At 55.3% G+C, this 27,837-nt stretch overlaps 7 protein-coding genes across 7 annotated transcripts; 3 read left to right on the top strand and 4 right to left on the bottom strand.

The window, feature by feature from the left end:
• Positions 1 to 210: 210 nt before the first annotated feature.
• On the top strand, positions 211 to 7,944 carry M406DRAFT_95656 (uncharacterized protein; the record flags this gene model as incomplete). Its single annotated transcript, XM_040926306.1, has 2 exons — positions 211 to 661; positions 983 to 7,944. The coding sequence occupies exons 1-2, from the start codon at positions 553 to 555 to the stop codon at positions 7,942 to 7,944; spliced, it is 7,071 nt and encodes a 2,356-aa protein (XP_040771026.1). The 5' UTR covers positions 211 to 552.
• Positions 7,945 to 8,900: 956 nt separating this feature from the next.
• Positions 8,901 to 9,308, top strand: M406DRAFT_51942 (uncharacterized protein; the record flags this gene model as incomplete). The annotated part of the gene is made up of 1 exon (XM_040924461.1): positions 8,901 to 9,308. One exon carries the CDS (start codon positions 8,901 to 8,903, stop codon positions 9,306 to 9,308), a length of 408 nt encoding a protein of 135 aa, XP_040771025.1.
• A 1,010-nt stretch (positions 9,309 to 10,318) lies between these two features.
• Positions 10,319 to 11,470, bottom strand: M406DRAFT_269961 (Aldo/keto reductase; the record flags this gene model as incomplete). The annotated part of the gene is made up of 2 exons (XM_040918044.1): positions 10,319 to 11,020; positions 11,174 to 11,470. The coding sequence occupies 2 exons, from the start codon at positions 11,468 to 11,470 to the stop codon at positions 10,319 to 10,321; spliced, it is 999 nt and encodes a 332-aa protein (XP_040771024.1).
• Positions 11,471 to 12,584: 1,114 nt separating this feature from the next.
• On the bottom strand, positions 12,585 to 15,777 carry M406DRAFT_270014 (uncharacterized protein; the record flags this gene model as incomplete). Its single annotated transcript, XM_040918049.1, has 3 exons — positions 12,585 to 13,573; positions 13,650 to 14,858; positions 14,961 to 15,777. Coding segments are annotated over 3 exons (3,015 nt in total), but the record flags the coding sequence as incomplete, so codon positions are not given.
• A 1,416-nt stretch (positions 15,778 to 17,193) lies between these two features.
• On the bottom strand, positions 17,194 to 20,673 carry M406DRAFT_95652 (uncharacterized protein; the record flags this gene model as incomplete). The annotated part of the gene is made up of 2 exons (XM_040926305.1): positions 20,237 to 20,673; positions 17,194 to 20,109 (listed from the first exon to the last, which is right to left on the bottom strand). The coding sequence occupies exons 1-2, from the start codon at positions 20,543 to 20,545 to the stop codon at positions 17,194 to 17,196; spliced, it is 3,225 nt and encodes a 1,074-aa protein (XP_040771022.1). The 5' UTR covers positions 20,546 to 20,673.
• A 1,740-nt stretch (positions 20,674 to 22,413) lies between these two features.
• On the bottom strand, positions 22,414 to 24,279 carry M406DRAFT_269773 (FAD/NAD(P)-binding domain-containing protein; the record flags this gene model as incomplete). The annotated part of the gene is made up of 6 exons (XM_040918028.1): positions 22,414 to 22,627; positions 22,734 to 22,844; positions 22,924 to 23,297; positions 23,420 to 23,523; positions 23,585 to 23,648; positions 23,746 to 24,279. 6 exons carry the CDS (start codon positions 24,277 to 24,279, stop codon positions 22,414 to 22,416), a joined length of 1,401 nt encoding a protein of 466 aa, XP_040771021.1.
• A 2,013-nt stretch (positions 24,280 to 26,292) lies between these two features.
• On the top strand, positions 26,293 to 27,038 carry M406DRAFT_243431 (uncharacterized protein; the record flags this gene model as incomplete). Its single annotated transcript, XM_040916215.1, has 5 exons — positions 26,293 to 26,401; positions 26,492 to 26,565; positions 26,642 to 26,846; positions 26,904 to 26,942; positions 26,992 to 27,038. Coding segments are annotated over 5 exons (474 nt in total), but the record flags the coding sequence as incomplete, so codon positions are not given.
• Between the last annotated feature and the right edge of the window lie 799 nt (positions 27,039 to 27,837).

The raw sequence follows: 27,837 nt of genomic DNA, 5'->3' as shown, positions 1-27,837 counted from the left end.
CGTTCTGGATGTCATTGGGGAGGAGGGGAAAAAGTAACATGGCACAGTAAAGCTGTACTACGGTGGTTGTAAGTCCCTCCACAGTTGGGCCACGCCCACACCACCAAAGGCTCGACAGGGAAATATTGAAATAGATTCAACATTCCCTCTTCAGCTCATGGTGTGTGTGCTGTCTTGGTTCTTTGGATCTCCAATGTTCTTGTGAAGCATTCCCTCACAGCGACCCTTTTCTCTCCCTCGTGGTACAAACCCTCCCCCATTGTTTCCCAACTCCCAACAACGACAACAAACGCCCTTCTCACGTCCCACTTTGGTAGCGCAAAGGCACGTTTGAAGCACCTTTTCAAAGTTTGTTTCGTTGTACCAAGAAAGAGAAAGAGAACGCTTTCAAGCCCTCGCCAATCATCTCACAAGAACATCCAACACAATCGTTCATTCTTTTCTTCCCTCCCCCTTTCCCTCCCAGTCGTCGACTTATACACAAAAGTCCCAAACAATTTCCTTACGGTCTCGACTCTTCCTCGAGTTTATTTCTAAGAAACCACCGTCAAGATGTCGACAACTCCCAATGTTCCTCTGGCCATTGTCGGTCTGGCCTGCCGATTGGGTGGAGATGCCACCAACCCTTCCAAGTTCTGGGACATGCTCAAGAACGGCCGAGGTAAGTCGAATCTCGTTACATGAGAGGGTGAAAAGAAAGAGAAAAGTATATATGAAGAAGAAAAAAAGGAATATAAAAATACACGAGAGGAGGGACAAAGGAGGAGGGGAAGGGGGAAAAACAAGCAAGAATAATGATTGGAGGAGGAGAGTTGCCAGGGTTGTCCTTGTCAACCCTTACCCTCACAACTTATCCTCGCAACTTCCCTCACGATCTTCTTTCCCCCAACCTTGCCTTCCCTTCTTGAGAAACCTCAACAACAACAAATTTCGGCCTCATACTGACTTGGAAAAAAACCCCCACCAACTTGTTCAACAACAGATGCTCACTCTCCTACCTCCGATCGGTGGAACCCCGATGCCTTCTACCACCCCAACAAGAGCACCCTCGGTACTGTCCCTACCCCTGGCGGTCACTTTGTCAAGGAGGATGTCTACGCCTTCGACGCCGCTTTCTTCAACCTCCCGGCCTCTGAGGCTGTCGCCATGGACCCTCGGCAGCGCATGGCCCTCGAGGTTGCCTACGAGCTGTTTGAGGCCGCTGGTATGCCATACGAGAAGGTCAAGGGCTCCCAGACAGCCGTCTACATCGGCGCTGGTCTGTCCGACTACGAGGCCTCGATCCAGCGAGACCCCGAGTACGCTCCCAAGTACGCCCTGACCGGCGTCTCGCACGAGATCCTCGCCAACAGGATCAGCCATTTCTTCGACATGCACGGCCCCTCCATGACCGTCGAGACCGCCTGCTCCTCCTCCCTGGTGGCCATCCACCTGGCCTGCCAGAGCGTCCGCAACGGCGAGGCCGACATGGCCGTCGCTGGTGGTGTCAACCTGATCCTGAACCCCGAGATGACCATCCAGCTCAGCAACCTGGGCTTCCTGTCGCCATTTGGCCACTGCCGCTCTTTTGACAACGATGGTGATGGCTACGGCCGTGGTGAGGGCTGCGGTCTCATCCTGATCAAGAGGCTCGCTGATGCCGAGCGCGACGGCGACCCCATCCGTGCCGTCATCCGTGGCTCCGGTATCAACTCGGACGGTTGGACCCAGGGTATCACCCTGCCCAGCGTCGACGCCCAGGCAGCCCTCATCCGCGACGTCTACAAGAACTTTGGCCTCGACATGGAGAGCACCCAGTTCGTCGAGTGCCACGGCACCGGCACCAAGGCTGGTGACCCAGTCGAGGTCCGCGCCATCCACGAGACCCTCGGCTCCAAGGCCAGCCCCTCGCGCAAGCTGATTGTCGGCTCCGTCAAGCCCAACATTGGCCATCTTGAGGCCGGTGCCGCCGTCGCTGGTGTCATCAAGGGTATCCTCGCCATGGAGAACGGCATGATCCCCCCTCAGGTCTACCTGAACAAGCTGAACGAGGGCATCCCCTTTGACGACTGGAACATCCACGTCCCCCAGAAGCTCACCCCCTGGCCCGTCACCGACGTCAAGCGCATGTCTGTCTCCTCCTTCGCCATGGGTGGCACCAACGCCCACGTCATCCTCGAGGGCGTCGACAAGCGCAAGGGTCACCCTCTGCTCACCAGCGGCTCTGACAAGACCACCGGCTCCATGTTCACCACCAAGGAGCCCGTCCTGGACAAGAAGCGTCTCTTCACCTTCAGCGCCTCCGACCAGGCCGGCCTGGAGCGTGTTGCCCAGACCCTCGCCGACCACCTCGACAGCCTCGGCCCCACCTCTAGCAACCCCGAGTACATTGCCAACCTCGCCTACACCCTGGGCGAGGGCCGCTCCAAGCTGAGCTGGAAGACCACCTGCGTCGCCGAGAACGGCTTCGAGCTGCGCGAGAAGCTCGAGTCCCTCAAGGGCGCCAACGCCGTCCGCTCCTCGGGCGAGCCCCGCATCGGCTTTGTCTTCACCGGCCAGGGTGCCCAGTGGGCCGGTATGGGTGCCGAGCTCCTCGAGCGCAAGGCCTTTGGCGAGTCCTTCAGGAAGTCGGCCGAGTACCTGCGCGAGTGCGGCTGCGAGTGGGATGCCGTCGAGGAGCTCTGCCGCCCCGCCAGCGAGTCCCGCGTCTCCGAGCCCGAGGTCTCCCAGCCCATGTGCAACATCCTCCAGGTCGCCCTGGTCGATGAGCTCCGCGCCTGGGGCGTCAACCCCTCCAAGGTCGTCGGCCACTCCTCTGGTGAGGTCGCTGCCGCCTACGCCATCGGCGCCCTGAGCCACAAGGACGCCGTCACCGCCGCCTACTACCGTGGCCAGGCCTCTGGTCTCATCAAGACCAAGGCCAGCCACCTCAAGGGAGGCATGATGGCTGTGGGCCTCGGCCGCAAGGAGGCCGAGAAGTGGATCGAGAAGGTCGACGCCGGCACCGTCATTGTCGCCTGCGTCAACTCGCCCGAGAGCGTGACCCTCTCTGGCGACGTGGCCGGCCTCGACCAGCTGCTGCCCCTGCTCGAGGAGGAGAAGATCTTTGCCCGCAAGCTCAAGGTCGATGTCGCCTACCACTCGCACCACATGCGGGAGGTCATGTCCGACCTGCTCGGCTTCATCAACCACATCGAGGGCCAGCGGCCCTCGAAGCAGGCGGCCAGGATGATCTCGTCTGTCACGGGCAGCGAGATCGACCCCGAAGAGCTGGGCGGCCTGTACTGGGTCAAGAACCTGGTCTCGCCCGTCCTCTTCGCCGACGCCCTCCTCGAGCTCGTCACCCCTGCCGACCCCATCAACAACTCCGTGTCGGACAACACCGTCGACATGCTCATCGAGGTGGGCCCGCATTCTGCCCTCGGCGGCCCTGTCCAGCAGATCCTCAACGGCGGTGGCATCAAGAACGTCGCCTACGGCTCGGTCCTGAAGCGTAGCAAGGACGGCATGGACACCGCCTTCGACCTCGCCGCCGATCTCTTCTGCAAGGGCGCCGACCTCAGCTACAAGGGTGTCAACGAGGATGCCGACTGCAAGAAGCTGTGCGACCTGCCCCCCTACCCCTGGAACCACACCAAGACCTTCCACGCCGAGAGCCGTATCGACATCGCCGCCCACATGCGCAAGGTGCCCCGCAGGTCTCTGATCGGTGCGCCCCTGCCTGCCATGGACGAGAACGAGCGCGTCTGGCGCGGCTTCCTGTCGCTCGAGGAGGAGCCCTGGATCCGTGAGCACAAGGTCCTGTCCATGATCCTGTTCCCCGGCGCCGGTATGGTCTCCATGATCCTCGAGGCCGCCTCGCAGATGGCCGACCCCGGAAAGACGGTCCAGTCCTACAAGCTGCGCGACGTCGCCTTCTTCAGCGCCATGCCCATGAGCGAGGACACCCCGACCGAGACGGTCGTCCACGTCCGTCCCCACATCGTCTCCACGGCCGCCTCCAACCCGCACACCTGGTGGGAGTGGACCATCTCCTCCTGCACTGGCCGCGACCAGGCCCTCCGTGACAACGCCCGCGGTCTGATGACCATCGAGTACGTCACCGAGAGCGAGCAGATGAAGGCCGAGCAGGTGCACCTGCGGGATGCCAAGACGGCCGAGTACAAGCAGGTCCTCGCGTCGTGCCCCGACACCTTCGAGAAGAAGAAGTTCTACGAGACCACCACCAACGTCTCGTGGTTCTACGGCCCTCTCTTCCAGACCCTCGACAACATGCACCCCGGCAAGGAGAAGTGCACCTACGACGTCTTCCTCAAGGACTGCGGCCCCACCTACAGCGAGAAGCTGGTCGAGCGGCCCTTCCTCATCCACCCTGCCATGCTCGACGCCGTCTTCCAGTCCTTCGTCGGCGGTACCTACACCGAGGACAAGCAGCTCAACATCCACAAGGCCACCGTGCCCACCGCCGTCGGCGAGTTCGAGATCTCGGCCAACTTCCCTGGCGACGTCGGCACCTGCCTCAAGGCCTTCTGCACCACCAAGCGCCACAGCTTCCGGGACACCGCCGCCGACGTCTACTGGCTCGACGAGAACCTCGAGAACCTCTACCTCCAGGTCCGCGACTACCGCTCCACCGAGCTGTCCTCCTCCTCCGAGGAGCCCGTCGAGGTCGGCAAGAAGACCGAGACCAGCGACCTGTGCACCGCCATCAGCTGGAACCACACCCTGGAGCTCATCAAGGCCGACGAGCTCAAGAAGGTGGTCGAGGGCCTGTCCCCTCTCGACGCCACCTCTCTCGTCACCCGCATGTTCCTCCACGTGCACCCTTCGGCCTCCGTCATCGAGCTCCTGCCGTCTGCTGATACCACCAAGGGCGCTGTCGCCTCTGTCGCCGACGCGGCTACGCTGTCGGGCCAGATCCGCTATGCTGTGGCCACCCCCCAGGCCGACAACGTGGCCGACGTCTTCTACCTCGGCGATGCCGAGACGCCTGCCCCCTCCGACGTCTCCTCTGCGGATCTGATTGTCGTCTCGCCCGCCTGCGAGGGCATAACCGGCTTCGACAAGTACTTCAGCAAGGTCCTGTCCCTGGCCAAGTCCAACGCCAGTGTCATCTGCACGGCCAGCCCAGAGACCTCGGAGCCCATCCTCAGCGAGAAGAACTTCACGTCGGCCCTGGGTGCTGGCCTGTACGCGCACCCTGTCGAGGCCAAGGCTAACGCCACCGAGGCGAAGCCTGAGGTCGTCATCATCGAGTCGCCCACGGCGGGCGAGACTGCCAAGACCTTTGCTGGCAAGCTCACCGAGACCCTGTCTGCCCTCGAGTACGCCGTCAAGACCGTCGTCTGGGACAGCAAGGACATCGTTGCCGCTACCGAGGGCAAGGCTGCCATCTCCCTGCTCGAGATGGAGAAGGCCATCCTCGACGAGATCTCGGAGCCTGACTTCTTGGCCCTCCGCGAGGTCATCCTCAAGGCTGAGCGCCTGCTGTGGCTCACCCACGGCGATGAGCCCGACTTCAACATGGTCGACGGTCTGGCCCGTGTCGTTCGTGGCGAGATCCTCGGCACCCGCTTCGACGTGCTCCACCTGTCTGAGGCCACCGGTCTGGCCACTGGTGCCGATCTCGCCGGCCGCGTCCTGGGTGCCAACTCCAAGGACAACGAGTTCCGCGAAAAGAACGGTGCCCTCATGGTGTCCCGTATCAGCAAGGACAAGACCGAGAACGCCGATGTCAACCACCACCTCAAGGACTGGACAGGTGTCATGCCCCTCAAGGAGCACGACGGCCCCCTGCGCCTGACGGTCGGCCAGCCCGGTATCCTCGACACCCTCCAGTTCATCCCCGATGACAGGTGGGTTGGCAAGCCGCTGGGCGACCGCGAGGTTGAGATCGAGGTCAAGGCCTCGGGTGTCAACTTCCGTGATGTCATGTCCTCCATGGGCATCCTCAACGACTCCTGGCTCGGTCTCGAGGCTGCCGGTGTCATCACCGCCGTCGGCCCCAAGGTCACCCGTGTCAAGGTTGGCGATCGCGTTGCTGGCTGTGGTACGGGTGCGCACACCACCAACCTGCGCACCTCGGAGGTTGCTTGCGCCAAGATCCCCGACACCATGACCTACGAGGAGGCTGCAGCCATGAGCGTCGTCCACACCACGGCGTACCACGCCCTGGTCAACCTGGCCAAGCTGCGCAAGGGCCAGTCTGTCCTCATCCACGCCGCCGCCGGTGGTGTCGGCCAGGCTGCCATCCAGCTGGCCAACCACCTCGGCCTGGTCGTCTACGCCACTGTCGGCTCCCCCGAGAAGAGGAAGCTCATCATCGAGAAGTACGGCGTCAACCCCGACCACATCTTCAACTCGCGTGATGCCTCCTTCGTGCACGGTGTCAAGCGCATGACCAACGGCAAGGGTGTCAACTGCATCCTCAACTCGCTGTCCGGTGAGCTTCTCCGCCAGTCCTGGTACTGCCTGGCCACCTTTGGCACCTTTGTCGAGATTGGTCTGCGTGACATTACCGGCAACACGCGTCTGGACATGAAGCCCTTCATGCAGAACACCACCTTCACCTTCTTCAACCTGCTGCTCGTCATGGAGCACCTGCCAGACGAGATGGCCGAGATCGTCACCAACGTGTACGACCTCGTCCACCAGGGCGTCCTGTACGCCCCGACCGTCCTGACCACCTACCCCCTGGGCTCCATGGAGGAGGCCTTCCGCCTGATGCAGAGCGGTCGCCACCTCGGCAAGCTCGTCCTCACCATGGGCGCCGAGCCCCAGGCCCCCGTCCTCCACAAGGCCTCCAACTCCCTCAAGCTGGACCCCAACGCCACCTACCTCCTGGTTGGTGGTCTCGGCGGTCTCGGCCGCTCCCTGGCGGGCATGTTCATCGACAGCGGTGCCCGCAACATCGTCTTTGTCTCGCGTTCTGGTGACGCCAGCGCCGAGGCCAAGAAGACCATGGACGCGCTCGCCGCCCGCCCTGGTGTCAACGTCAAGGCCTACAAGGCCGACATGGCGGATCTGTCCTCGTTTGAGGCCGCCATGGCCCAGTGCGGCTCCGAGCTGCCCCCTGTCAAGGGTGTCGTGCAGATGGCCATGGTGCTCCGCGACGCCCTGTTCGAGAAGATGACCCACGACGAGTGGGTGACGTCCATCAAGCCCAAGGTGCACGGTACCCGCAACCTGCACAAGTTCTTTGACGAGTCCCGCCCTCTCGACTTCATGATGTTCTTCTCCTCCTGCGCTGGTGTCTTTGGCAACAGCGGCCAGGCCAACTACGCCGCCGGCAACACCTACCAGGACGAGCTGGCCTACTACCGCCGTGCCAAGGGCCTGGCCGGCGTGTCGGTCGACCTGGGTATCATGCGGGACGTCGGTGTCGTCGCCGAGACGGGTGCCAAGGGTTTCCTGGCCGTGTGGGAGGAGGCCATCGGTATCCGCGAGAACGTCTTCCACGCCATGATGCGCAGCATCATCAACGGCCAGACGGACCCCAAGACCCGTGACAACTTCCCTGCCCAGGTCAGCACTGGTCTTGCCACCGCGGACGTCATGACCGAGTTCGGCCTGCCCCGCCCCGATTACTTTGATGACCCTCGCATGACCCGCCTGGCCATCGCCACCCATGCCGCCGGTGCCAACGCCGCCAAGGGTGGTGCCGCCACCATCGAGTCCCGTCTCATGGACGCCGAGGGGCTCGAGGATGCCACCGATATCATCACCGAGGCCCTGGTGCAGAAGACTGCCGACATCCTGCAGATGCCCGCCAGTGAGGTCGACCCCAACCGGCCCATGTATGTCTACGGTGTGGACTCGCTCGTGGCCATGGAGGTCCGTAACTGGATCTCGCGTGAGATGAAGGCCAACATGGCGCTGCCTGAGATCTTGGCCGCCATGCCCATGTACAAGTTCGCCGGCAAGATTGCCGAGCGGAGCAAGCTCGTGACCGTCAAGGCCGAGTAAGCAAGCCCTCTTTTTGCTTGCTTCTGGAGAAGAAGGGAGAGAATAGAATGAGAAAGTTCGAAAAAGAAAGTAGGGCGTGTGCTCCTCTCCCACCATCGGAGCTGATGCCCTGGGGGATTTGAGCGCTACCAAATCCTTCTTCCAGGGATCGATGAAGATGGTCGAGGGGTGGGAGGAAGAGAAGAAGAAGGAGAGTTGGTTTCCTTGTATGGTGTAACGATATTCATCCAGCTCATGGCGCTGTGTTGAGGCATCCTGGTGGCTGCTGTTAGATTTTATTTTTTTATTTTCCCCACAACTTTTTTAGAACAGGATGTTTCGGGTTTTCTCTTATCAAATGTTTATATTCAGTTGTCTTTTGGGTAGATTAAGGTATTTCCTTGGACTTGAGTGTGTGTTGCCTCGATCCAATGATGAGATCCCTAGTGATTTCGTTGCCTTTGTAGTCTCTAAGGTGCTTTCCTCTATATTTGACTATTCAGGCCATTCACCCAATTGATTCGGTAGACTACACCAAAGGAGACACAGCAATTCATCACAAGACAATGTCAGGGGGGCTATGTTTGACGTCCTTCCCATGATAATAACCATGAATATAGAGTCTGACCTGTAGAGAGGTATCAATGCTGATGTCTCGAAAAGGGTCGGGTTTTCCGAAAATGTGCTTCTCTTAGCACCAAGTCCCGGGATACCCGGATATCGACTCTTCCGAGGTGGGAGAAAGAGGGGGGAGCGTGTCGATGCAGGCCTGGTGGAATAAATAGCCAGAAACAAAGTATTATTATTATATTTGCATAGGTTCATTAGGGGAGAATGCGCTGTTTAAATCTCGCCTCCACAGACGACAGTTTCTTTTAACCATCATGGCCAAAAACAGCAGCACCGGATCTGCGCCCACGACGCTGCATATTGGCGGCTACACGGTGCCCAGGCTGTGCTTCGGGCTGGGGTCTCTGATGCAATGGGCGCCAGGGCACACGCACCCCTTACCGACGGACTCGTATGCCGAGGTCAAGGCGGCTCTCGACGCTGGCTTTCGCCACTTTGACTGCGGTGATCTCTACACGAACCTGCCGAGCGCGGCACGGGCGATTCGTGAGGCGGGCATTCCGCGTGGGGACCTCTTTGTCAGCCTCAAGCTCAACACGTACTGTGCGATGAAACCGGCGGGGCGGCGGGATCTGGTCGACAGCGCGAGGAAGCTTGTGGAGGATTTGGGGCTGGAGGGGTATGTTGATGCTGTGTTGCTTCATTTCCCGCCTAGGGGGAAGGGGGATAACCTTAGCAATCGAGAGGCGTGGGCTGTCTTGGAGGAGCTCAAGGATCGGGGTGTGGCGAGAATCATAGGCGTATCGAACTGGTGAGTACTTTGATTTACTGCAGGATAGAATATTGTGCGACGATATGTTCTCTTGGTCCAAGATCTTGTGTTCTGGGGGTTTTTCCCTTTATGCTTACTTTGTCTCTCTCTCTGTGTGTGTCTCCTGTTTTAAAGGACCATAGATGACTACACAGACCAGTTTGCGAGCGGAGATATCAAGCACAAGCCACAGATCAACGAGTACGAGTGCAACCCGCACTTGGTGTTCAGTCCCGAGTACGAGGAGAGGCGGGCTTTTGAACTGGAGCACGGCATCGTTCCAAAATGTGAGCGCCAAATAATGTCGTCAACTATTCCCCAGTATGGCTAGTCGCTGACTTTTTTGCTTGCGTCCTCGGCAGACTATGGGATCTTGACACCAGTGACTGACCGTCTGTCGAAGCGTTCTGGGTCTCCTAAATTGATGTCGACACTAGACCAGCTGGCAGTGGAGACGGGCCTGAGCCCTCACGAGATCCTGCTGAAATGGGGATGGGACCATCTTGGTGGGATTCTGACGACGTCTACATCCAAGCCTGCGCGAGCGAGAGCGCTCACGGAGGCCATGTCGGAGGGGAAGCCGAGGTTGGCTACGAGTGTATTTGACCGGCTGGATGGGGCAGCCAGGGAGGACGGTTATGAGGGCAAGCAGTTCTATCTGCATCCACACATGGAGAAGTGAACGGCTTGGGTGCTGTGATGATTGGGCGCAAGTGGCTTGGGCCGGATCAAGGAGACAAGGGCGGGGATCCAAAGGGTTTGGCCAAAATTGATACGTTCTAAGGACCAAGACCCAGCACATGATTGATCACAACACTGCTTGAGTTTGGCTAGCATGAGACGAGCGGGCGGGTAATAGTTGAGAGAAGATAATCCTCCCTTGCTCTGTTGATTTAAGACCATAAAGGAAATATCTAGGGCTATATATGTGTGTGTGTGTAACGAAGTAGGTAGATTTGGTGCGTCTGCTCGGGCTAACGAGAGAACCCTACTTGCGACACACGACTTCTTGGGTCAATCAGCCTTTCTGCTATTCACCATGTTGAAAGCCTCCAGGTTGGTTGGCAGAGCATGCTCCTTGAGAGGGCCCCAGAGCGTCTCAATCTTGATCGCAGCCTCCTGGCTCAGTGGGCCTTTCTGAATCCACGCCACTATCTCTCTGATCTGTTCGGGGTTCCTCGGGCCAACGATGACAGCATCTCCCAACGCCGCATCCAGAACCGAGTTGTGGACCACCCAGCGGTAGGCCATCTCCGCGGCCGTCACGCCCTCTGCGGCGGCGATCTCATGCCACTGGTCCAGCGCCTCGAGATACCCGGGTCGGTCGGCGTACATGGCGTAGTATATCTGCCCGGCAACCTTGTTACTTTCCCAGCGGCCCTGCAGGCTGCGCTGCCTCAGCTGTGCCGATTTCTTGGCCAGAAACCCTCCTGCGATGGGGCTGTACGCGTAGAAGGCTATCCCGTGGCGGCGGAGGAGCGGGAGCAGCTCGTCCTCCGCTAGGCACGCCACCGCGTTGTAGTTGCCTTGGTAGGCCGAGGGCAGCACGTAGCCGTGACTGTTGCAGACGCGGATGACCTCTTCGACTTGTTCTGCGGTGTAGTTGGAGAGCCCAAAGCGTCTGAAGGCGCCTGATTGGTAGAGGGAGTCGATCCCGGCGAGTGTCTCCTCTAGGGGGACTCGGAGGTCAGGGCAGTGCATGAAGTAGATATCGACCTGTGGGATGGTTTCAATATTGCTTTTGTATCAGCCAGCTGTTGTTCCCCGAACGCGAATAAGACCCAACAGTAACATGATGCAAGGGGAAGGTAGAAGGTCTATCCAGTACCTCTTGGATCTTGCTGTCAAGTCAGGAACGCAAGTACATACCTGATCCACTCCGAGCTTGCATAGGCTTTCCTTTCCCTCGGCAATGATGACCTCTTTTGTCGATGGGCTAGGATTTCTCATGCCTCTTGCTTTTGTGTGGATAGTGAACTGGGATGCCGCCTTGACCTGACCCAGGTACTCCTCGGACTCACCGTAGGCGGCGGCGGTATCGAGTTCTGTGAACAGATCTCCGTATTCTGCCAGTGCCTCTAGTACCGGTTTAACCTCCTCAGCCGTGTTGTAGCCAGCACTCTTCATCAGGGTGCCGGCTCCGAAGACTAACTTGGGTGCAGTCATAATTGTACGTGGGTGAGAGTCAAGAGAGCGTTAATAATTTGGGTGTGTGGAGCAGCAGATGGAGAAATATGGGATATATGGGAAGATATTGTCTTACAGATGCTAGAGCGGTGTTGAACTAGAAGGGGCAGCTTGCTCTATATATAAGAACTCAACAGACTGGACGAAGACCACCAGACTCCGGCTCAGGCGGTAATTAAGAGGGATATGAAGCAGCTTGTCGTTCAAAGGTGGACCTCTAAGGAGTGTGTTCCAAGTATGCATTGGTAGCCTATGTAAAACTACCGACTGCTCCCAGCGTTCACGCAGGGTACTTTACTCTCACGAGATTACAAATTCGTCCGAGTGCATCTCTACACAATCGTCACCTGCAGGTATGTTGGAAAATGAAGGTATTTGAGTCCGACAAAACGTTGATTCTAGGCACTGGAGTGGGTCCTATCTCCGATATGACATACCTATATTGCCTAAAATGGAAAATCTCAACTCCGATCGACGTACGGATCAACACGTGCTCTGATCAAAAGTTCCTCCGTCCCCGTCTCAAATGGTAATCACAACTTGAGTCCATGACCGAGCAGGATCTAGTCTATTTTCATTATTTCCGTGTCGTTTAAAGGAATTAATCCAACTAGTTATGACCACAGATAACGATCAGCCATCGAAGAGCCTGGTCGATCGGGGGAGGCGAGAGTGACATTGTGTGATCCTTCATGTCACCCTGCTCATGGAAATGGGGTTGACCAAGGTGAACTAGCAACCTCTAACAAGTCGACACACTTGTTTTTTTAATAGTGGGGAGGTTTTTCGGGTCAGAAGCAAGCTCAAATCGTGGGCGAAACGATGAGGCGACCGTGGTTGTCGAGGTCTTAAGTGGCATCTTGATTCCCCAAAGTCCTCAGGATTTGGGAATTCCAGGTGCGGTTATACAGTACTTCTTCCCTCAGCCGCACGACTGTGCAGTATCATGAAGTCGACAGCCTCACAATAGTGCCCTGACCATTCCTATGGTCGGTGAGCCCTTTCGTCTTCTTAGTCAGTCTTTCCATGTGTGACTAGAACAAAATGAGGCTGCACAGGGTCGCAACCTTGCAATATCACGAGTAGCCCCTGATCAATCATCCTCTTGCTGGCTGGCTCCCCATGGCAGTCCCTCTAAGCCCACTGAGACATCTGGACCCACATCAGGTACAATGAATCCATCTCCTCCTTCCATCGCGACGAGCCGTTTGATATAGGTGTTGTCTGGTTTGAGGGCTGCATACATGTTGGAGGTCACGAGTATCGGCACATTCTCTTGCTGCTGCTGCTGCTGCTGTGAAGATACCGCGCCATCACATCGTACGGAAAGAGCCTTGATGGCCTGCAGTTGCCTGCCAGCCATCTGCCAGACGAAACGGCGTCGGTGGTAGTGCTTGAATGCGAAGCTGGCCTTGAGCAGCTCCCACCGGCTCAGCTCCGCCACCGTCCATCCAGACTCCATCAGGAACTTTTCAACCGCCTCGGCAGACTCGCTCATGCCCTCTTGCTCAACCCCAAACCGGGGTTGGATCTCTTTCCATTTTGTGTGTATGTGCTTGACCTTGTCGCGATAGTCTTTGACGCCAGAGCGCATCGCACGATCCCATTCAGCCAAACACGCCTCTACGTCAGACCTCAGCCCGTCGCGAAGGGCTGGAAACCATGTGTTGCGCGGTTTCCCCCTGAGTCGCATCCCGCCAAAGTCAATCTCAAACTGATTCCAGTAGGCATTGACGTCCCGGTCGATTGTGCTTGCGCCGCAAGAGCCCAAGAATTTGTGAAGGTCGGTCAGCGCGATGTCGACAACTTTCTTTGCTTCGTACATGAGGTAGTCGATAATGTGTCTAGGTTCAGCGCTCATGGAAGAAAGCTGGAGGGCCGACTTGTAAGCCGGTGCTGGATATTGTCGTCTCGTTCCTACGACGTCGTCTCGGAAACGGTTCCAGTCGTTTTGTCCAAAGAGGATGCCTTGTTTTGGCTGATCAGCAAGTTCGCTGAGCAGCCAGCTGATCTTGATGGCAACCTCGTCGCAGACCCGATAGCAGTGATAACATAACTTTTCTTTGTACGATGTACAGGATCCTGTGATCATGGTTAATAAGTAAACCCCAACTGATGATTGTCAGATACAATGGGAGGAGCATCATGTGCGACATACCGAGGAGCTTTTGTCTGAGGTTGAAGCAAAATGCTTTTTCGAGCATCACATTCACATAGTCGCCGTTCCCGTGCTCAACTTGGAGATCTCTCAATGTGGCCCGGTCCTTGGCTAAATACGGCGAGAAATCTGGTTTTGGTGGCAAGGGGTGGTTCTCAAAGTTGTTCACAATATCGGCGTCCCAGCAGATCCAGACCTTGTCTCCGTCATAGTCACCACCCGAGAGTAGAGAGGCCAGAGGAACATCGCCCTTGGTGGAGAAGATGACGATGTCGCGGAGGTGGCGGAGCTCAGGATGATAGGTTGCCCTTACTTTTTGGACATCGCTGGGGAGATGGGCTGGTGATCGAGAGACGAGGACGTCGAGGCCATCCAGATCAGAAAGCTCGTCGGAACCATCGTTGAACTTGGACGAGAAGCACAGGTGGACCTCTCCGGGCTTGACGACCCCCCAGAAGTCTGGCAGGATGTATGCGTACGTGGACCTGGGGATTCTGATCTTGAGATCCTGCTTAGTCGAGTCTCCTTTTTGTTTCATCTTCTGGAAGACAAGATCGTGCAGGAATTTGAGCTGGGTGGGCTGGAAGCCTCCGTCGACGAGGAAGCTCATGATATCTTCGGTGCCCTGTGGAAGACCACCTAGGAAGGGTACACTGGTACCACCCATGCGGTACGAGTTCTGAGGAGATTGTTCGCGGATCCATTTTCTGAAGGATTCTGCTTGCTGCATGGCTGCCTTGAGGGCCTCGGTCTGTTGCTCTGATTCCGTGTTCATGCTCTGGACGAATTTTTCCCTCATGGCCTTGGGGTCAAGGGCTCTGTCCTCCAAAATCGGTAAGAATTGGACATTCAGGCTTGCTGAGGTAAGTTCAGTAGACCAGGACCGGACTTCTAGAGTCCTGTGTGCCGGTTCGGCCATGTCACACTCCCACTTCCTCTGGAGAGGCCACGTCTCGATCCAATCCTCGCCGCCGACGTCCTTGATGTCAACGACCCACATTCCTTTTGCGCTCCCAAGTCGGCCCTGTATGGCACTGGGAATCGACTGCAGGCCAAGCCCGTCGCGGACCTTTCTCATCAGGCTGGGTGAGATTCTCCCTGCGCCGTCGTTCATGGCCTCGCCCTTGCCCGATTTTGACTTGATGTCTCTGGCTTGTTGGCGAACTTGCTCCTGCTGTAGTACAATGACCGGACTTGTCTTGCTCAGCCCTGTGTGTGTGGGGCCAGCACAACAACGGTGATGGTTTGTGAGTAAGCATATAATTCGAGGACAGAGAAGGAAGAAGGGGAGAAAAAAAGAAAACAACCCACCAAGAGCGATGCGATGGAAAAGCTTGAGGTAAGACTGTTGCCCGTTGGCTTCCCAGTTTAGAAGCCAGTCTAACATGGCATTCCTATCCAGAGCCGTTCTGGGATATTTCGGAGTAATACTGGTTTCAGCAGATGCGCTTAATCGAGGTTTTTTTGTCAGTGGAAGATCACGTCCCCTCTCAGCGAAGAACAGAACTCTATCATAGAAAAGCGTCTTCACAGGCACATTGTGAGAACTCTGCTGAGGTTCTTCCAACTTGAATGGCCGGTCACGAATATAGAACGCCGACCACTGGCGGCCTATGAAGTGATGAGGCCCACTGGCAAGCCACCGGGCAACAGCAGCCTCCAAATCCTGCTCATCAGTAGCCTGCCAAGAATCGACGGCAAGGAGCCGAACCTCGAGAAATCGATCCCACCCGAAGCGACGAAGTAGGCGGGAGCTTTGCTCTACCTTTAAGGGGTGGAGCTCCAGCCGCATCGGCGGGTCGAGTTTCGACTTGTCAGCATGTATGGAGGCTGTTAATATCACAGCCTGTCCACTGGACGTAGAGTCCTCCTCGAGGCTAAGTTTCCAGGCATGAGGGTCTGATTTAACTGGGAGCGTTTTCCCGAGGAGAGCCGGGTGACCCTTCAGGCTGGTCCAGAAAACATTGAGATCCCTCCAGTCGTCGCGCCACTGCAAGTCGATATCCGATACATCGACATTGCAGTGCAAGGCGACCCTGGTTACCTCCCAGAGCGCGCTGAAAGGAGCATTCGCTGCGAAGGATGGGGTGGTCGCTAACATTTTCATGTCAGATGCCGATACAGAGGGAGTCAAGCGGCAGCAACTCAAGAATCAAGACTTACGCCACAAAAGACATAGACGATTGCCTATTGAATCGGATTTGGGCAGCTCAACGTCCTCAAACGAGCTTGGGCGAGATGGGGAGGAGCAGGAGTAGAAAGACGGAGGCCTGTCTGCATTGTCTGCCTCTGAGCCGTCCTCGAGGGGTGTGGCAGAGTCTGCAATCTCAAGGGATGGAAGTTGAGGATACAGAGCCTCTTGGGCAGGGATTGTTGGCGGAACGTCATACAGGCGGAAGGATTCCTCTAGAGCGTCGAGCTCGGAAGGTGTTGGCGAAATTGAAACCCGTTCTGATTTGGACGAGGAAGACTGTTGCGAGACCAGGTTAGAGAGCGCCAGAGGACGGCTCGTGGATGAGACGGACGGTCTCTTGGGCGAAGGAACATTGTCGTCCCACGACCTGGAGGGGAGGGGAGAAGTTGGACCAGGCCCAGTTTTATCCCAGATAGGGACCACAGCAGTATTGACAGTCTGGGGAGACTTATGAGATCGGTCCGGGACCCTGGACTGCAGGGTTAATGATTTTCGCGGCGGCATGCTGGGAATTACGTGTATCGACCGGATGTCAGCCCAGAAGATGTGATGTTGTTGTTGTTCTGGTCAGTCTCCCTGCTTCAAGATTGAGCGTTGATTGTTTGTTGTGGTTCAAAGTTCCACCGAGGCGGGCTGAAGCTGCAGGTGCTGCTGGGGTTACTATTAATAAATCGATCACTGCCAACACTGAAGTAGCGTCGCAATGTTGGAATCTCGGAATCTCGGAATCTCAGCGCTGCAGTGTTTTGTCCAGCGGCGTGGTATAAGCTTATGTTTCGTTGTATGTGAACATTGAATGACCTCTTGCAAAAGCTTTATAGATTTGAGTGTTTGTATCGTGAAATAAACAATCATACATGCCAAAATTCACATATCGCAGCTGAAGGTAGTCGATGTGCACATTAAGAAGAATCTATGTGCAACACACAGGAATGAAGACAAACTCCCCGGTTAGAAGGGCTTTTGGTCAGCCCACCTCTACCCTTCTAGCCAATAAAAGAGACCCTGGCTAAAGCACTATTGGCATTTACAGTGGTCTACCTAAGATAGTGCAACTGTATTCGTGTGCCCAGAGCATTTGACTGAGTGTAATTCTCGAATTAGAGAAGCGTCCTTTTAGCGCCATTGGAAATCTCATCTTCTCAGCTGAGTTTGACGTCCAAGGGTTTGCATCCTGTGCAGCGCTCTGACAAGAGGGCACTTGACTACTTAGTCTTCTCTTCCGTTTCAAGACAAGTCATGTACTCATTCTCTAATCGAATCATGCTTTGAAACTATCGCTATATACTATGTCTGGTCTATGCTTCTTCTGGTTCTCTTCTCTCCTGAAGTCATCCTCACTGTTTCCATCTAGAAACGCCACTGGCTGCACCAATGCTTCATCATGTCAGCCGTGACAGCCACAGTCTTCCTCGCGCTAGGGCATCTCTCCACAGTCTCCTTCATGTCGTAGACCATAGGAGTAGAGGCCGAGGCCATTCCCCTGTACGAGTCGATGAGCTTCACGCCAGGGTTCCGAGCCACGCTGGCCTCGCCATCCGCCTGCGTCTTCTCCAGGCGGTCGATCCACTCGTTGAACGAAACCAGTTCTGCGATCCGCTCCTGGCCGTAGAACTCCTGCACAGCCACGGCCAGATCTGCCCACTGTGTCTCGTGCGGGTTGACGCCGTGGTAGTACCCGTTGATATCATCGGCCCTCGCCACCACCCGCGACACGCCGGCAGCCTCGAGCACCAGCTTGGCAATGGCCTCGGCGGGCGTCCAGTCGACCCTGTCCATATGGCCCAGGTGGCCCGGCAGCGCCCTCAGGTACAGGCTGCTGGCCACGATACTGGGCAGCCACTCCTGGCGGTTCCACATGCCCTCCTGCGCCTCGGGCCCAGCAACCTGTCCGACACGCACAATGGCAAATGGAAAGTCGCCCGCCTCTTTGCCCGCCGCGTCCTCGAGTATGAGACTGCCCACCATCTTGCTGCGGCCGTAACCGCCTGTGGGCAGGCTCATGTCCTCCAGGCGCCGCTCGGGAACCTTGTCTGCGCCGTGGCGCGCCGGATCCCAGCGCTCGGCCACCGCGATGGACGAGATGAAGGTGACAGCGACGCGCCGGGCAGCCGTGGCGGCGAGGTCGCCAATGTACCGCACACCAGCGAGGAACGGCTCAAAGGACTCGATGGGGATGTTGAAGTTGACGGGCCAGGCGTTGTGGATGACACGGTCCGCCTCGGTCTGCAGCCGCGCGTACGTCTCCTCGCCCAGGCCCAGGTCTGGCTTGGACAGGTCGGCGTGCAGGAACTCGGCCTTGGTGTCTAGGATGCCGACGTCCAGTCCACGCTCTGCGAGGGCCTTGACCTGCTGTGCGCGCCCGCCGTCCGCCGCACGGTTGAGGCAGATGATCTTGGCCACGCGTGGGTTGCGGCCCAGCAGGTCGAGGAGGTACGAGCCCAGCATGCCTGTCGAGCCGGTCAGGACGACCACCTGGTCCTCGTTGCGTGGGTCTGGGCGCCCTGGCTTGGCGATGGTCAAGTTCTGGGTGTACTTGTGGTGCATGGCCCGCATCGCCTCCTGCTGTTGCTCGTCCTCGCTCTGGGTGCCGTTCTGGTGGTGACTGTGAATCATAGTCTTGAAGATGTATGCTGCAAGTCGACGAGGGGTTGAGTTCGTGTAGATGGCTTTGGGTGCCAGGGTCTTTGCGTCCGTTTCGTGACCAGCATTCTTGAGGCCGGCGCGGAGGAGTTTGGCGGCGCTCATGACACCCAGCGAGTCGATTCCTGCGGCGAAGAAGTCGACATCCGCCTCCAGCTTGTTGGCATGAAGGGACTTTCGGAGTGTCTCGACAATCGACAAGGCCAGGGCGTCCTCTGATGTGACGTCCAGCTCGGGTCCTCCACTCTGATTGGAGCCGTGCTGATCTTTGTCTGCGTACAGCTTCTTGATCTCGTCCTCGTACAGCTTTACCGTCGCTGCCCGCTGGATGGTTCCCTTGCCAGCGCGAGGAAAGGGCTTGTCGGGGCTGGAGAGCATGATCAGGTCGCGGGCTATGCGGCCGTGCTGGACCGTCTCCTTGTTGGCCTGCTCCACCAGAGGCCACACGTCGTCCAGGAACTCCTGTTTCTCCTCCTCGGATTGAGGATGGACCTGAGGCTCGATGAGGAGACCGGCCTGGAATTGCTGGGCGCCGATGACCGTAGCACCCTTGACGCGCGGGTGGTCGCTGACGATCTCCTCGATGGTCACAGGGTTGAGCTTCTCGCCATTGCTGAACACGATGATGTTGTCTGCGCGTCCGTGGTAGATCCAGTGATCAGCCAGCGTCGGGTGAGGCCGGTATAGATCCTTGGTGCTCCACTCGTTCAGGTCTGGAAACGTGTAGAAGATGGCCTGCTGGCCCGGGTGGTACCTGTTCTCCTTCTTTCTCACAATCACGAGCTCGCGCACATCGTCATCCTCCCCACCCTCCCCATACCTGCGGAACTCGCAGCCCATGACTTCCTGGTTGTAGTGAAAATACTGCCACAGGGCCGGGTCAGACTTGGTGTAGGTCGGGAAGGGTGCGAATTCGGTGGCTCCGATCACGTTCCGCAGCATGACACCGTTCTTGACGAGGCGGTTCCCGGATTCTCGTGCAAGGTTACCTCCTCCAAAGACCACCGAGTCCAGCTTGGTGACCGCCCTAATACCCTCCTGCGTCTGGCTCAGGTCCTCGAGTGTCGCAGGCGCTAGCATGGCTGAGTTGACGTTCGCATTCGCCAGACACTCCATCACGAGGTCGGTGCTTGTAGGGCGATCACTAATGCCCAGAGCGATAGGCTTCTTGTTGTAGAAAACCATAATCACCACAGAGAGAACGCCGGCCATGTGAAACAGAGGCATGGGCATGAACAACCTCTTGGTCTCTTGGGCCCAGACGAGGACCTCGGGCTTTTGGCCCTTCCACACGGGAAGAGTCGGCAATGTATCGCTGAATGCCTGCATTCCTTGCCTCACGATGATGGGCTTAGGCAGACCGGTGCTGCCGCTGGTGTGGAGGACGACCAGCGGGTCCCACTCGGCCTGGCTGAACCTCTTGGTGTAGGGGAAGTGAGGTACCTCCTCCTCAGGGAACCAGGCCTCAAGAGGGCTGACCTCGACAGCCTGCATGTCCCGCTCTTGGAGCAAGGGCTCCACGAGTTCCCTGGAGGCGCTGGCGAAGGCAATCATGTTGCAGTCGGTGTTCTTGAAAAGGTTGAGCTGGCCTTCCTTGGTGTTTCGGGGGGAGATGAAGAGTGCCTAGCAGTAGTGGGTCAGTCTCTTTATGTGAAGAGAGGGAGAAAAAAGAGAGACAGAGAGAGAGAGAGAGAGAGAGATTTCTCTTTCTTTCTTGTTTTATTCTAGTAGATAGGATGCTTGTCCTCACCTTGTATCCGGCCTTCACAGAGGCAATCATCGTAACGATGTAGCGCACATCGTTGGGACCAATGTAGGCAATGGTCGGGAAGGTATTCTCCTCGGGCTTGCCGAAGAGTTCGACGATCCTGTGGGCGCAGCGGTTGACTGCGTTGGCCATTGACTTCCAGTCGACCACCTTCCAGCCATCTGAGGGCTCAGAAGACCGAGGGATCGAGAGGCATTCTCGGGTAGGGTCTTGCGTCGCGATCTGATCGACGAGGGTCGGCAGCAGGCGTCTGCCATAAGGGGTATCGTCCCAGTTGCCAACGGATCCCATGTTTTCTCTCTCTTGGTCTGATGTTTCTTGTGCTCGAGGTTGGAAGTATTGGTATCTCTCTTGATGTTCGGCTGAATCGGAATCTTTGTGGGCAGTAATTCTTCAGGAAGTTCTACTGGTGGTTCTTGTCTTGTTTCGAGGTTTGATCAAGATTTCGACAATCATGTTGACTACTGGGGCGACCCCCTTATTATATCTGTTGAAATTCTGCATTCTTGTCCATATCGGAACCGCGAGCATGTCGAGTGACCTTCTCCAGTGATAGTCCGATTTTTCTGGGTATGGCATTCTAATCATGACGACGACGATCCCACTATGGTGGATTATGCGATGATTTCTATGTACGCCAGGACACGTTCCGCCTCGGAAGTCCACTTCTCCGATTAGAAATTCTGTATGCGTAACACTGTACATTCCACACGAGTATGTGGCCCCTTTCTTGCCTCCACCTCTGAGGTACATGCCGTTGACGCAGCCGGAGAGTTCTTAACCTATGTAAATACAAGTCAAAATAAAAGGGGGGGGAGGGTCTTTCGCGCCTCGGCTCGGCGTTGTATGGCCATCCGGGAGCCGGGCAGGTCAGATATGCTGTTAGGTAGGCCAGTAGTCTGGTGGGTGATATGCACAACTTCGCGCCTTGACAGACGGCGCCGAGTAAGACACTGTCTGCAACTTAATAAGAACAAAAAACGCGTTCGGAGGTTCAAAGTCGGCAGTTAGCTGAGGAAGAGGCTCCACGGCGGAATTACTGACGCTTTCGACCCCTTGAACAAAATCTAGAAGCTTGTTGATCCTCCTCTGATGTCATTATGCACGTCGGCAACGTTTTTTATTTTTTATTTTTTATTTTATTTTTTCGGAAGGGGAAAGGGGAGTTGCCGATGTAACCATTGACGATTGTATTACTGATCTTCCTACATATGTAGCCTCGGTCTGCAGCTTCTCTGCTGTCTGCCGTGCTGCTTCTTCGTGTGCAAGACTGTGTTTCTCATCGGTCTTGCCAGGTGCGGCATCTGTACATAGTACTGTACTGTTCATTATTGCCTCTCCTCGCCTGTGGTGCGGGACTTCTGGTGGATACTTTGCCCCTGGTAGATCTTTCTCAGGAGGCAAAACCCAGGGATAGACAGAATAGTAGAACGTCCTACTAATAGTCCTGCTGTCATCAAGCACAGTTATTTTTCAAGTGCCGTAGTATTTACCATGCGCGTCACATGGTTCAGGGGACTTCTTGAATGCCGTGCTGGACCCACAACGCCACACCATGTGCCTCGTGGTTTTGGTGTCTTGGCTGGAAGAAACACCGGGGCCCACGGACATTCAATGGGAATAAGCAGTGAATGGTCTCCCAAGTTCCACGTGTGGGTAAGAAAGCCTTGCTCGTCTCCTCCAAAAACAAGACGACGAAAACGCGAAAGCGCGAGACCACGTCTTAGGCTTAACCCGAAATATCATAGTATGATGGCACTTCCACGACCGTTGCGACCCAAACCACACCACCACCTCGGTGGAGCTATGGGTTTCATAAAAATTGCAAAGCCCACCGCCTCCAGCTTGCAGAAGAGCTGGCGGTAAAGATCCGTCAGAGACCTGACTGGGTGATTTTAGATCTTCCGTCTCGGCAAGCATGATCTGATTTACACTGCAACACTCGTAGTAGAATACCTTTGTTGCTGACAATCAATGATTGCCTCAGCACTCAAACACAGGCTCGAATATCGTCAAATTAGCGCGAAGTAGGTAGCAAAGTCCCATCTATTCCTGTGTACTCATAATTTATCTATGCTCTTCTAATCAAATCCTGTCCGTCGCCTTCATACTTCTATAACAGGCCATGGTCCCTCTCTTGCATACACAAAATCCTTGCGTTAATAATTACGGACTATCGAGGTCAGGACCTTTCCCTGCTTCCGCAGCTCGAAAGCATCATGGGTGATTTCCTTGACCGTCCAGTCTTGGTACTCGACTCCTGGTGGTCCGTTGGTATTCTTGAAAGGTGTCCCATTACGAACCGCATCGGTCGCCTTATCAAAATTGTCCTGGGTGTATTTGTAGACGTCATGGGAGGTAATCCACTTCGGACTACAGCCGTGATTCATCAGCGTTGTCGTTATACACAGCGTGAAGCTGAGACACAATTAAAAAAAATGGGGGGGGGGGGGGCGGGGGAGGAGAGAACAAGACTCACACCAAACCTGCAACGGCAGCGGGATCTTTTTCGAAGGCTTCCCAGTCCGGCTGGTGGTAGTACTCGCGGTTCTCGACGCCAAGTCGCTGGGCCTGAGATACGCGCTCGAATCTGCAGAAATTACAAAAAGCAAAAAACGTCAGAACAAGGAGTTGACCAATTAACAGAATTTCTGGGAGATGATGCGCACCTCATCTTTGTATGAGCCCTCAGAGCGAGAGGAATGTTGTCTTTGCCGGCCAGCGACAGGCAGGTCGAGAGGGAGTAAGCATCCTCGATGGCCATCACGGCACCGCTTCCAGACGTCGGTACGAAAGGATGAGCCGCGTCCCCAATCAGCTGGATACGTCCTCCGGTGGACGTCCAGTCCGGATGAGGGCTGCGCCATACAAGCTTCCAATTGATGCACCGATTGTTGGGTGTGGAGCGCACGAGGGCCGAAACAGCAGGATGCCACCCTTCCTCCACAGGCACGAAGGGGAGAGCATTGCTGGCGTCGCATGTCGCTGACCAGGCCTCCTCAGCTGTATCGTCAGTCTCCCTGTGGGTCATCATGTATGAGATCTAAGTACAGTAGAATTAATTCACATAGTTGTCAGTATTGCAAATGTCATCATTATATTTCCCCTCTGCAGATCAATTAAGAATAAATATTGGTGGATATTACTTACCGAATTTCTCTCGACGTTCTTCGTGGTAACAACATGCTTATCCTCTGCAATCCAAAGCTGCGATCCATCCTCGATGTTGCCCCAGAATGACATGATGTCAGGATCGTGGATGGCGGCATCTATCCCATATATTTCATCAGCTTCCAGCAGTCGATCAGAAGGGGAACTGTTGTGAGATACCTAGAGGGAATCCTGCCCGATAGATGGCATAACCACTCGGCTCTGGTGTCTCTGGCTTGGTAGGCTGGCAACAAGGTCAGCACATGAACGCAGATACGACTGCATACAGTGATTCCTTTCTACTTCTTTTTTTGGTTCCTCAAGGCAAGGTAACAACTCACCAGAACGCTCAGGGACTTGGTGCCGATACCATCAGCCGCCACGATGAGATCCGCCGAGTAGACTTGTCCGTTCTGCGTCTCGACATAGGCATGTTTCTCGTCCTCGAAATACCGCACAGCCCTCCTGTCGAACTCCACGCCAACGCCAACCTCGGTGGCATATGCATACAGCTCTTCATGGAGCTTAGCCCGCCACATGCCCATCATTCGGAGGCCGTCGTGGCTCAGTTCGCCGCGCAACTGTGCGAGCAGCGTGCCGTCGTACTTGTGGAAAGACAACGCCCCTCCGATCCAGGCACGAGTCCTGACTCGATCCAGAAAGCCTGGCCAGTTCACCCAGCAGCGCTGCGCACTCTCTGTGATGGCCAACACATCTCCGATCTCGTCGAAGTGGGAGTGTCGCTCCAGCACGGACAGCACGGTGTGCCCTTGGCGGAGGGCCTCGATGGCGAGGGTGAGGCCGGCTATGCCGCCGCCTACGATGAGGATGGAGATTCCCGTCGGTGCAGCTCGAACAAAGTCTGCAGACGACATTTTTGGATCTTTGATTTCTTTTTCTCTCTTCGGATTCAGAAGGGGGTGCGGATGGGAAGACTGAACGTTAGTGTTCGTTTTGGCTTGGCTCTACTTGATATTGAAGATGAACTGTACCGAGTCCAACTCGTACAACTTTCAAGACTCAACAGGATTATTTATACCTTTGATCATAGGAACAGACCAACGTACAAGGGAATGCCATTTACTCTTGGCACTTAGACCGTGCCGCGACGCTGTCATGACCCAATCAACTTTCCACTCTCCTTGATCCAATTGTGGAATCAAGTACCCACAGGCGAAAAGCATAATCTGCAATATACAGCGGGAACATCCTAGGTGTGATCACAACATCTGCTCGTTGTTAAGGTTCCGGAATTTTGCTGCGACCCGATCCGCACAGGCACAAAGAGCTGGCATATACTTTCTGGGCCAATCCCAAGCCTGGGCGTGTTCCAATGTTCAGGGGCGGCGGTGGAGTACAACAACAGTACGTCCCGGCCAAAGTCTAAACGAAGGCATACAATATGCAGCACAGGCACCGTAGCTTGTCTGATCCACACACGGACGGAAAGATCGAGGAGCCCGACGGAAGGAGTTGCATGTGAATCGTTTCCCACCCTTCTGATTATCAATTGTTTAGGCGGATCTTGCTGTGGGGTTGGATGACTTTCCATCTTACTATGCGTATTTATATATATAGTCCGATAGACGGATTCTCGGTGGTTGTTCCGGCAGGGCTTTCAATAGTCTTGGCTCTTCACGACCCAAAGTCAAGTGCAATTTTTGGAGGGGGGGAAAATGTGGGGGGAATCATGGCCCGCCATGACCACTATTTTTGAAAGCTCCGCTACCAAACAGGCCATGCAAAAGTCTTTTGGATAATCAACACTGGCGATGAAAATCACTCCTTACGGAAGCTCTCACATATGCAAGGGTATAGTGAGGGTTTATCGTGAGTAATGGTGAGTATTCGGTTGGCGTGCTCGAACTCCTAAAGCAAAATCTCGAGCAGCATCGCCTGGCAGGGCTAAGGCTTTGGACGAAAGTTAGGGTTCTGACATGGGTGGAGCTACAACCAGGATTGGGAGGGATTTTGGTTTTCTGACCGCTCCGCAGAGTTACATGTCTGATTCCACTTGGGTTCTCTAGAAGAAACGGAAAGGATAATGGGACAAGAAAAAGAAATCTATATATTCAAGAAAGATAAGAATATGAATCTTACTGTATGTGCTATGTAATTACGGTTTGTAGTTGGTTAAGTAGGTAGTTTCATCATGGCCGAGTGATCTGCCGAGATCCCTCTTCTAGGACATGGCGCGTACTGAACACTACTTACTAAAGCACTTGAGTAGTTGACCATTTTGAGATGCTGATATCGACAATGCGCTCGGAGTATCTTGGATTTTGTTAACAGACAGACATTCAGGTCAAATATGATGAAATTGGGATTCTGGGGGTAAAAAAAAAAGACAGTGTCAAGAGAATAAGGGCGATTTCAGACTCCTTTCAACATCGGTCGGGCTCTGAAAGTTGTTGGTTTCAGTGTGGTTTCAGAACTGAACACCAGCTCATAGACTTTCCCATCTCCTTCCTGAACTTCCCAACCTGATTCTACGCCTCTGTTTTGGTATGTTCGTGTGTGTCGATTATTATTCTTACAACAACAAGATGTTTGCCAACCAGGTTTATGCCGACTCGCCAAGAGAGGATCAAGAGGAGTTGCTGGCCAGCTCTGATGTCGACAGCTCAGGAAAGGACTGGCCGGCTCTGCGAGGACCCAGATCCCGCGACGGACCTCTCTCGATCTTACGAGACTACTGGTGGATCATCACCACCTTTATGCTCGGTGTGATTATCCTTTTACAACTCATCATATGGGATGCCACCGCGAGTCGTCACAGAAACAACTGCGTTCAACTCGGAGGAGACTATGCCCAGAAAGGCCCGACCTGTTCGTGACGAGCCGCAGCAACACCATTCATGAGGAGCGAGAAGTATTAACATGACGCAGTCGCGACTGAGGTTATCAAGTGGAATGCCGATCCCGAATTCACGCCTCTGGACGCGTCCGAGTTTCTCGAACCGAGGGTTCAGGCAAAGTGGGAGACGCTCTACCCAGGTCAGTTGGCGTCCTTTGATTACCCCGTCTGGCACACGACGCACTGGGGGGGATGGGGGCGCGGGATTCACAAAAGCTAAGACGAAACAGCTGGAGCAGGATTCGTCGGTCCAGATGCGTCGGTGTATAACTCAACATCTGTCACGCACCAGTTGCACTGTGTGGTAAGCCTCATCATGTTTTCTGGCAGTCAAATGCCATGTGTAATATTACTGGAGATAGTAGCTCACCTCTCCCCAGTACATTATGGGTAAAATTTTCTCCGCAGTCTTGACGGGTTCGCCAAATTTACCCGAACCAAATGACTACGAGGCACATTTTCTTCACTGTGTTGATTACATGCGCCAAGCTGCAATGTGTGCAGGAGATTTGGCTATCGAGCCGCGCGGAGAGAATGGACAGCCTGGGCAGGTCAACCTCGAGAATGCCTTCAACGGCCTGCACGGTAAGATTGAGCGTCCTCGCAGTTCATTTTATGATACAAATTCTAACGGCCTCTCAGTCTGCAAAAAGTATGACCAAGTAAAGGATTATCTCGAAGGTAAGTATTTCACAGCATCCTGCCGTACAACACGTACTGACCTCCGCAGGGCAACTCAAGGACGGAGCACGAAATATCCTGCCACTCGATGATTGAGTCCCATTGCTCCAAGGTTTATGCTACTGGAAAGGTCGACATGTCGATCTTTGGCTAGTCGGTAGCGACATCCAGATCGTCCTCATTCTCTTTCTGAGAACTGCTGCCTTACTTGTGGACATGCAAAAGCAGGTCGAGACATGACGTTGTTGTGTACTCTATCCATGTCCGCACAAGACAGGATTCCGGCTATCCGAGAGACCCCAAGACATGGCCAGAATGCTCCATTTATCCTGATCAATTTACTTTGACATCTACTCCGCTGTCGTGCAGCAGCAGCGACTCGAATACTAAGACAGGCAGCTAATGGAACAAGCCAAGTAAAAATCAGCCGGTCATCATCCGTTTTCTCTGTCACCCTAGAAATGTCTGATGTCGCCATTGGAGAAGTCATGAAGTACCTCGCCGGCGATCCTCATTCGCCTTGTCAAATGTGAACGCGGACAGAGTCCTCCTCCACTCGATGCACGTATGTTTCAACCTATGGCCCAGACGCCAGGTTGGTGGGCTGTGTTCCCTGCCATCTCACCTCGATGTCTTGGGTCGAAACAGAGATAGCCGTACATGTTACGCTTGGGCTGGGCTAGTCTTGCCTCCTGAAATCATGGTTGTCTTGGCCACCTTTCACTTCAGACACATTTCCTATACCGGCGCATATTATCGAGGTTATCCCACACGCCTGAAATTTTCTTAGGATACAGTTCTCGGAGACTTCTAAATGTTGTGTTCTTCTAGGAGCTGTGGGCGATCAAGGAGATTTTGACGAATGTGTCAACTAATGCTCCTTGATCGTACCTCC

The sequence above is a fragment of the Cryphonectria parasitica genome (genome assembly GCF_011745365.1).
Source record: "Cryphonectria parasitica EP155 unplaced genomic scaffold M406scaffold_11, whole genome shotgun sequence".
Lineage (NCBI taxonomy): Eukaryota > Fungi > Ascomycota > Sordariomycetes > Diaporthales > Cryphonectriaceae > Cryphonectria > Cryphonectria parasitica.
Note: the sequence above shows the minus strand (reverse complement) of the source record. Positions and strands in the feature narration are given on the sequence as shown.